This window comes from Lipophrys pholis, assembly GCF_963383615.2.
Source record: "Lipophrys pholis genome assembly, chromosome: 1".
In the NCBI taxonomy this organism is placed as follows: Eukaryota; Metazoa; Chordata; class Actinopteri; order Blenniiformes; family Blenniidae; genus Lipophrys; species Lipophrys pholis.
In genome coordinates, this window is record NC_137635.1 from 29,231,631 (window position 1) to 29,241,719 (window position 10,089).

Here is a 10,089-nt window from a genome sequence, read left to right on the forward strand (position 1 = left end):
TACACTCCCACTTTCTTTAGGAACACTACTGAGTGTGTGTGATCATCACCATCATCATCATTATCATCATCATCATACACCACTCAGATGTTCAAAAAAAAGGTTGAGATTGTGTAAAACATAAATTAGAAAATAATAAATAATATATGATCAATGATGATTCACGACACACAACATCTCATTTTTATATGACAACAACAACATGACTGTAAAAGTGACGACAGGAGCAGCTTGATAATAAAACACGAGATCAGTAATGAACTTCAGAGTGATTTCATCCTGTTTTGGGTTCCGGTTTGCATGTCAATGTTGCACTTTGATCTTGAGTTTCAGAATGAATACAGGCCGTGAAGCCGGAGCCTTATTATCCTTCTGACTTTTGGGGTTTTAAGCAGGAGGCGTCAGAAACGTTTCCACAGGGAGGACTGGTCTGTCCAAGCGTTCATAGCGACGTCGCTTTTTTCATCCCTTGACGTCGGCTCTTCCCGTCATTGTGAAGCAGAATTCACCAGCGTCGGGTCGTTCACCACTAACAGTGAGCGTGAGATGGGATGAGTCCGTCATGAGACACGTTGGTTTATCCTACTGATGATGAGTCGTCGTTGCTTTAGCAGTTCTGGACGGGTTTCATGGATGTTTGGATTAGAAATGTTGTCCGAGATGAAACCAACAACCTGTACTGCCCCCTACTGGATGTATTGATCGACACTCACAACAATGTAGAGGACGTTGGCAGAGTTTCAAACACACCAATTTACATGAGTAAAGAAAGCTTATCTAAGCTTTCAGTGTTCAGAACCTTGTTAGTAGATCTTCTTCCTCACGTGTTTCCACGTCATCAAGTTTACCTTTGTTTTTAAACGTGAAAAACTAAAGTAGGTCAAACTCTCAAAGTACATTTTGTCTCACATATGTCCAGCTGATGGAGACACTCACTACAGTTCTAACGGCTGAGTTTTCCTCCCTCAAGATGGTGTTTGAGAAGATCTACAATAAAAAAAACTGAGTGTTCCTTCGATGATTTGCTTGAGTACACATGTTTTTATTGGCCTGATGAAGGACTTTCCCGAACAGACCCCTTCACTGTGGCTTAGATTCTGTCTGTAGATCCGTCAGCACCACGTGCACCTGCTGTCCCAGGTCCCTGGATCCTCACTCAGATCAAAGAGCGCCGCTCGTGGTGACGGACAAGCTGGCGGTCGGCCTACATGCCAAGACGGAGCTGCAGAGACCTCTTAATGTTTAAAGAGCAGCAGCTGCGGTTGCGGCTGGAGGTTCGTCAACAACAAGCAGCACTGTAACCTAATCACCTGCTTTGTGGGCCAGCCTGATCACACAACTCCATGTATCCCTGCGCCAGGTCCTCACAGTTCTACCAAGCAGGACCCCACAGCGCCGGGTTTAGTTTGCACTAATTTCAACACAATTATTGATTCTGGGAGGCGTCCATTTGATAGCTGGTGTTTTCATCAACCGATGAGGGAGAAACTTCACACTTCAATGATTTGCTTCCCTGCAGCAAGTCTGAATGTTTTATAGATTACATCAAGTTCACAGTTAATTAAAACCAATCAGGTGTAAGCTCTACTGGTCGATCTCATCTCTACGTGGAGATAGAAACATGGAATAATGTGATTCGGGTGTTGAGACCAGAATGCATCATTTGGATAGGTTCCAAACCAACCTATAAATTAAACGATAACCCTGTATTTTAATGACATTGCAAATCTTTTCTGAATCTTTCTGGCTTTACTGTGAGAATGGGGTGTGATCCGGTACAGCTTCAGGGGGCTAACGTTAGCGAGCAATAAAGCCGTAGTTCAGAGTTTAAGAACATAAATGATAAAGTGAGGATTAGATTAAAGTTGTGAACCATTTTAGAGCCACAGCAGTTTCTGTGTAGTTCACTACCTCACATCATGTAAGCATGAAAAATAATTCTTATTTATTCTCAGTGGTGGATTAGAGAAAGACTGACCGAAGAACTAAAAAGACAAAGGGCTTAATATCAAACCTGTCGGTTCTATTTGAAAATTTCTATATTTGAAATCAAAATAAGAAGCCATTATTAATATACCTTTTACAAATGTGACCTTCTGCAGCGTAGTTATGATGTCACAGATTTCTTTTCAATCCGATACGAAGTAAAACCTAAGTCGGTATCGTTGATACAAATCTGATACTTTGAACAAAAGTTTGTACGTGTTAAAAGTCTCAAATCGCAGAATCAATTTTCTATTAGCGACAAAATATGTCACAGGGACCAATCAACGTTGTGCTTCAATCTGTAGCATCATGTATCTAAGAAGAGGGAACGATCGTGAAGCCGCTGCCTCCTGGTGGCCAACAGGAGGATCGACGTCATGAAATGATGTTTGACAGGAATGATTCTTTTGAAGCGGCGCAACTACAAACTTTTTGTTGTTGTTTTTGGTTCTGTTACACCAATTGCAGAAACTTTATGTATATTATGTACAGGGTTAGGCAAAAGAAGTGTAACTTCAGCCTAAACCCTCCGGTCTTCCTTCGTTTGTTTTTTTTCTTTGTTGTTGCATTTTGTTTTTGTGACCGAATAAACTATTACTAATACTATTAGTGTGAAACCTGAATCCTTTCTAAACCATCTCCGGTACGTCTGCATTTCACTCTAAATAAGCATGAATTTTGCGGATTTCTATTTTGTACATCCGTTTTTTAAAGACCTCACATAACATCTGCCATTATGGGCACCAACAAGACGTCCAAACAAAGGATGCGAAAAAAGATCCTACATTGTAAAACCTAAAATTAGTTAAAAGGTTTTCTGTATTTTATCATAATAAATACTGGATCTTGAATAATAGATCATTGGACATGAAACTCATCAAAGAGTCACAGTGACCATTGAGAGAATCACTACATTCGTATCAATCCGCTTCAGTTTGGATACATTTTACCTCAGAGGTTCAAACAATTAGTTTGTAGAATGTAGAATTACAAAGTACAGATTAGAGTTTGCATAAGATCTCGACAACAGGAAGAACTATTTTATCATCAGGTTTTCATTAGGAATCTTAGGCTCAGTTTACACAACAATGGTGGTTGGAGCCACTGGAAACGCAACTTTCTGAAAAGCGGTTTCCAAGGGGGAACTTTTAAAAAATCGCTTCGACTCCGTCATCGTGTAAACAGGGGGAGATGCAACTTTCTGAAAACGCCAGATGGTGGGAACGCTGCTACTGCGCATGCCCACCACGGCCAGAGTAACTAGTTTTTCTGCACATGAGGGATTAGATGGACAATGACAACAACGGCAACCACTGGCATGAAAACCGACACGTTTTCACTTGAAACGTCGTTTAAACGAGGCTTTAAATACGACTTGGCTGTGAACTGTGTGATCCATCATGACGATATTGATACAACATTGGATTATTTTCAATGTGAGTGAAATCCAGACTCCGTCATTGAGCGGCGGTCGTGCGAGTCCTCCGGGTGCCAAGGAGATGGCGTCATGCTGTGGCTCAGCGAATTAGCCGGGCTTTAGACAGGCGAGTAGCCGGAGCCGCTTGTGCTTTTGACATTACGCGCTGGCAGTTTATCTGAGCGGCAGCAACTGGCAGTGAAACCCAAATCACTTGGCGGCTTCTACTTTTAGAGCAGGAAACACGGCGCGAGAGATTCAGTGGTCGTAAAGCATGAAAGCCTGGAGAATAGCAGAGCATCGGCTAAACAGTTCGTTGGAATGACCTCGATGAACTCCGGCATCCATCAGCTGTGTGAGACAAGAGGGAAAACCACACCGGACACACAGACCACTCCGCCTCTTTCTTCTTTTTGTTGTTGCTTTTATTAATGGGATGCATATTTCGAGGTATGAAAATAGATCTCACATTGAAATAAGACATCTGACAGTGGCTACAAAGGACACAGCTACAACCGTGTGGGTAATGATGGCGACAGGAAGGCATGTCAGAGAAGAGTCACGCCGCTCGATAAAGGCCGCCGCTCCGACCCGGAGTGGGAGATGACAGCAGCTCGGAGGCATGTGTCGCTTCGGCCGAGACGCTCGCAGCGCAGGAAACAACATGAGCACCAGGCGAGATAAAAGCCACGTCGACAGACAGGAAAACATCCACTGTGGTTATAAACAAAACACTTCAAGGTTTTATTTACTCCTCTCACTGGGATCGTTCCAGGCCTGTTCCACACAGTGTGAATCAGTGACGAGGGTTTTTACGCTTCTCAGAGGCAGAGCTGCTAAAACGACTGAAATGTTTGGTCGAGAAAGTGAAAAGTTTCTTTTTTTAAGTTTGATGAATTTAGCTTATATTGCGAAATTTCTGTTAAAATACTAAAGACGCACCATGTTAGCTATGTACAAATAATGCTTTTTTTGTTTGTTTGTTTGTTTTTTGCTTTGGGATCTGTTCCAGAAATAAGCTTTAATTTTTGTTGAATTCAATTACTTATCATTAGATGTTGTGTCGATACTTATAGATTACATTTATCAGCTTGAGAAAAGTGACAAGCGACATTTGTGAGTACAGGGTGTTGGCGGGATCTCAACCGATGGCGGCTCAAAAAGACAAGCCAGAATATAATATGAGGCAAAGCTAACAAAACATAGCGCAGAAATCTTCTCACTACTTATATCTTATTTAAACTTGCGGGCTAAATGCTGAAAAGACACAATTCTGTTTGCGTTTCAGAGCAACTTTGACTCGTTGCCCCGAGTCACCAGGCAGTTTTCTAACCGCCGGTTAGTAGCGTATTAGCTTTGTGGCTAGCAAGACAAGTAGTAGCTACAGACGGATTGTTGAGAAATATTCACACCCTTGCGCCATTTCTGGATCGTCCATGTTGTTTCACTCTGAAAATCAGACTGAAGAGAGAGAACATGAGTATATGAGCGTATTTTGTGTTCACACAAAAAACACAGAAAAAAATGGCATATTTTTCCTCCAAAATCTGAAACTTTTAAAGGAGCCATCACCTGGTATCAGGTATCCAGTCTTCCTTAAGTTGTCTTTAAATCAAAATCAAAAGTCTGTATACGTTTTAAAATGCATTTTTTTTGTATGATATTTGTGTCATAGTTGCATTTTTATTCTTATTTTTTTTCTCTCTTTTTCTTTTTATGTACTTGTATGTTCTTGTTTTTATTGTTTTGTTTTAGTTTTTTTTTTTTATATGGACCTGTGTCTGCAATAAAGATGTATATAATCCTTACAATGTATTCGGAAAAACTAAAATAGACCCTTTTTCATACCACAACTTCCTCTTGCGAGAGTACATGCCAGAGTTTGCCAGGTACGGACGTTCGGCGTGTGATGTTTGGCCACGGGACCTGTCAATCATGGCGATAGCATAGCCATAGCATAGCAATAGCATAGCGGTCCTAAGCTAATACGAAAAATAGAAATAGAAAACAATGGTGGAGCCGTCTACAAACATCCACGCCGCAGAGCAAAGCAAACAAGAGATTTAAAATGAAGTACAGGGTCAGTTGTAAATCAAATAGCTAGCAGCTAACCGGTAGCGGCTAACCGCTAAATTCAGCAGGGGTGGTTTATGATATTAGCGTCCAGTGTTGACGACAACGCAGGAGCACGATCAAAATCTCCCACTTTGGGGTGATGACACCTTCAAGACGCTCTGGATCTGGATGTTTTTTGGTTTGTGCTGAGATTCAGGGTGACGTTGCTTTGTGAGAAATAAATCGACTCAAGCTGAGACTTCAGAGCAGCTCGGTGTTTGAGATCTGTCACCGACGGGAACGGCACCGTGCACCAGACGTTCTTGGTTTACGTCTCCTCTCTGTAACCACTGAAAACTAATTGAGCGTACGAGACTCACGAGAAAAGCAAGAGATGGCCGGACTGATGATTGAAATACACAGAGAAAGTGTTAAGATGTCTTGTGTGAATGTTTAACAAATCAAACACCTAAAATAACAAATACAGTAACTACAGCTGTTGGAGCACTGTCATCGTACCACTGCACAAGAACAAGAGAAACATCATGAAATTGGGTTCAGTTGAACCAAATACAACCGTGGAAGCTTAAATCCCTCAGAGCGACAACTTCCTGCTCCAGTCATCCACTTCGTTGAATAGAAAAAATATATGTACACGTCTAATAACGCTGGAATACAGCTGTTTTCTCACATGCTCTTTGTCTTTTGTGAAAGAAGTGTCTGTATTGAATGGAGATGGGGGGGGCGGAGGCCTCGCCGTGGAAGACGGAGGGGCGGTGCAGCTTGAGTTCTGGAGATGGAGAGCTTGAGATCGGCGTCCAGTGAACCTGTGGACACAGTCGATTAGTAGACTGAAGACTGAAGACGCACAAACCACTTAAAGCTGACGTTCTGTGGAAATGAGCTGAGGGACGATCGCTGCTGCTGAGATTGTAGAAACTGTACGATGTGAAACTGCCATTGCTTTTTGGGGGTCGAAAACGTTGCTCTGGGCCACGGGTGGAACTTTTCGACAATGCTCTGAGTGTGTCGTGTTGTAAACAGGCGAAAACGCTGCCACTGCGCACCACAGCCATTGGTAATAGTTGTTCTTTTTCTTTTGGGTTCAATGGCAGTTTGCATCCATAACGTGGTTCTGCACATGCTCAGTTGGTACACAATCAGAACTGTTTCCTCCAGTGTCACGACTCCCAGTCCATCATCTCCTGGACTTTCAGTCTGATAGTTGACAGTCGCTGTAATAACAATCTAACTTGGTCATCCATCTGTGTGCTCCCATTGTTAATGTTTATAACACATTGTTCTCCATGTGTAGTTTCATTACTAAAACAAACAGTGCCCTCTAGAGGCCCTATATGAAAATTACTTCATTTTCAGTGTTTCTGCCGTAGCTGTGTAAATCGACATCATTTTCAAAATGTTGCCACATAAACACGAAAATGCTAAAACTTGAAACGATTAGTTCTTACATATAACAGTGCTCTTTCTCTTGCCCCAAATCTAAACCTGCTGGGCAGCTTTTTTTTATCATAATTTAAAAAAAAATAAAAACTTTCCATCACATGGAACATTTCAGTTTATGGACTTTTGTTTTCAATCATTATTCTTTTACTTTTTCTGCTCTTGGGCCATCAGGTATGAAATAATTAGGGCTGTCCATCACCTTTTATGAGAAAACTACATTAATTCAATATAACAGTTTTGGCTTTTCATTATGGCCATAAAATGTATATTTCCGTTCAGAAATAAAGCTTTCAATCACTCTGTTACAAAAAACACAATTTGCAATAGAAACAAACACGTATGTAGATGATGTTGATGTATTTCTGTTTGAAATTGTTTTTTCTTACTAACAACAGTGCGCTCTCTTTCTCTCTCTTTCTCTCTCTCTCTCTCTCTCTCTCTCTCTCTCTTTTTCAGTTGATTAAAATTTTTTTAATAGTTAATTGTACAATTAGGATATATTCACACTTTTCTTTCACGTTTAGGAATCTGTCATTTGGAATTTGCAGAACATGAATACAAAGTGCATGAAAACATAATTTATCACAGTTCAGGTCAGTTTCTTTGTCTAAACACGTGTTTATATCCACTGAGTCATTCATGTCACAGAGGAAACATTAGTTCCTGCACTAGAATCGAGGTTTGTCCTGAAGGCGTCACAATGCTTTTTAACACACAAAATAAATTTGGGAAACAATTTTTGAAGTAATTAACTTTAAATCATATTACATTTGGACTCTTTTCTAAGTGTTTTACTCTTTTTTTGTCACAATTAAAGATTTCTGTTTAGCTGACATGTCCCTGGTTTAAATCTTTCAGGTGTCTGTCTTCTGTTTCAAGAGCCTGAGTTGGCATTTTAAATAATCAATTTTATTGTTTTAATGAGTCCTGATCAGGTTTTAGTTTTAGGTTTTAGTTTTTAAATCAAGGTGTTACACGTGTAGTTTAAAGTCTATTTCACAGAGTTTAATACGTCCAGGTGTGGTAAGAACCCAGGTTTAGGTTTATGTACTCTGGGTCTGCTTAAGGCTTAAGAAAACTGGTTGGACACATAAAGCAGAAGCTTTTCTTCCTAAAAGGAAAGTTAATCTAAGGTGGAACCAGAAGTCTGAACATCCGGGAATATTAAGGAGGACTGATCCTGAAGGGGACTGCCAGGTTGTCCTGGGACCAGAGGACCCCCAACCCTACCCCTTCTCTCTCTCTCTCTCTCTCTCTCTCTCTCTCTCTCTCTCTCTCTCTCTCTCTCGCCCTTCCTCCCTCTCTCTCTCTCTCGCCCTTCCTCCCCCTCTCTCTCTCTCGCCCTTCCTCCCTCTCTCTCTCTCTCGCCCTTCCTCCCTCTCTCTCTCTCTCTCGCCCTTCCTCCCTCTCTCTCTTCCGTCCCCTCTCTCTGTCCTTCTCCCCTCTCTCTGTCCCTGTCCTTCTCTCTCTCTCCCCTCTTCCCCCCTCTCTCACTCTCCCCCTCTCTCCCACTTTTTCTCTCCCTCTTTCTCCCCTCCCCCTCTCTCTCTCCTCCCCCCCTCTCTCCCCCCTCTCCCTCCCCCCCCCTCTTTATGTCCCCTCCCCCTTCTCTCTCCCGTTCTCTAGTCCCCCCTCTCTCTCCATCCTCTCTCTCCCTCTCTATCTCCTCCCCCTCCTTCTCCCCCTCGCTCTTTCCCCTCTCTCTTTCCTCCTCTCTCCCTCCCCCTCTCTTTATGTCCCCTCCCCCTCTCTCTCCCCCCCCCCTGTCCCTTATCACCCCCCCCCCCCCCCCCCCCCCCCCCCCCCCCCCCCCCCCCCCCCCCCCCCCCCCCACACACACACACACACACACACCCCACACACCCCCCCCCTCTCACCGCTGATGGCTCGCCCTTGTCCGCGGGGTTCTCTGCGGGTCACGCCAGGTCGGGGGAGGTCTGGACGGCCTTCTGTCCGGGCATGTGTCCCGCCAGCAGCTGCTGCTTCTGCCGGGTGGACTTGACGGCCAGGACCGCCTGGCGGTTCTTGTACTGGACCATCTGCAGGGTGATCTCGGCGTTCCAGCCCTCGTCCTGCGGGCACCTGAAGTCGATCTCCTTCCCGTCCGTCATGACCACCGTGAAGTACACGTACTTGCCCTTGCGCTCCTCGCAGTCCACGGTCTTCATGGTGGAGAAGTGCAGCTCCTTGCCCCTGGCGGCGTCCCCCCCCGCTGTGCGGCTGTTTGGGCGGCAGCAGCAGGACTCCGTCCTCCGTCAGGACGCACAGCTTCTTCTTCCACCGCTGCAGCAGCCCGTCGCTCCGCTTCTCCAGCAGACCCTCCTTCAACACCTTCCTCCCGTTTTCCAGCATCTTCCGGCTGCTCCTCTTCCTCTCTCCTCTTCCTCTCTCCTCTTCCTCTCTCCTCAGCGGCGTGTCAGGCGGCGTTTCCCCGGAGCGGGTGAAGGCATGAGCGGCTGCACGGAGGAGGCTGCGCGCCCGTCTGTGGCTGCCTGCTGCGTCCTGGTGTGCGTGTGTGTGTGTGTGTGTGTGTGTGTGTGTGTGTGTGTGTGTGTGTGTGTGTGTGTGTGTGTGTGTGTGTGTGTGTGTGTGTGTGTGTGTGTGTGTGAGGGAGGGATCAGTGACATCCAGCCTCCTGAGAGGATGACAGCGAGCCAGACTCTTTGATTATTCTTATTATTCTTATTCTTATTCTTATTATTATTATTATTATTATTATTATTATTATTATTATTATTATTATTATTATTATATATTCGCTGTTTTAACTCAGCAGTTTACACTGAAAATAAAAAAAAAGCAGAAGGAAGAGCTTCCTGTGTAAATTTCAGGAGTAAACGTCTCTTTATTCCCGCGAATTGCCAACTTTTCTTCTTTTTTCTCAAAATACAGAATAGAATCATCCAATTTTGTCTCATCTCATTTCACGTCTTGCAGGGTTGTGCGTTAGATCTTTCCTTTAAAGCAACGGACCCTTCAAATGGTTCAGATCTGGCCCAATGGCGCCAGCTACTGGCAAAAACAATGAACCATAGGTCAGAGTCTTCAGATTGAAGCCAGCCACAAACTTTGACCAAACTCACAAAAGGAACATCTAATAGAATAGAATAGAATGTAACTGGAAGTATATCACACTGGTATGAAATCAAGCTGTCCAGTTAGGAAGC

General features: G+C 43.7%; 1 protein-coding gene across 1 annotated transcript; it reads right to left on the reverse strand.

The window, feature by feature from the left end:
* Positions 1–6,195: 6,195 nt before the first annotated feature.
* LOC308107591 (pleckstrin homology-like domain family A member 1) lies at positions 6,196–9,338 on the reverse strand. The gene is given in 3 exon segments (XM_080459999.1): positions 6,196–6,285; positions 8,800–9,133; positions 9,135–9,338. Coding segments are annotated over 2 exon segments (435 nt in total). The 5' UTR covers positions 9,275–9,338; the 3' UTR covers positions 6,196–6,285; positions 8,800–8,838.
* Between the last annotated feature and the right edge of the window lie 751 nt (positions 9,339–10,089).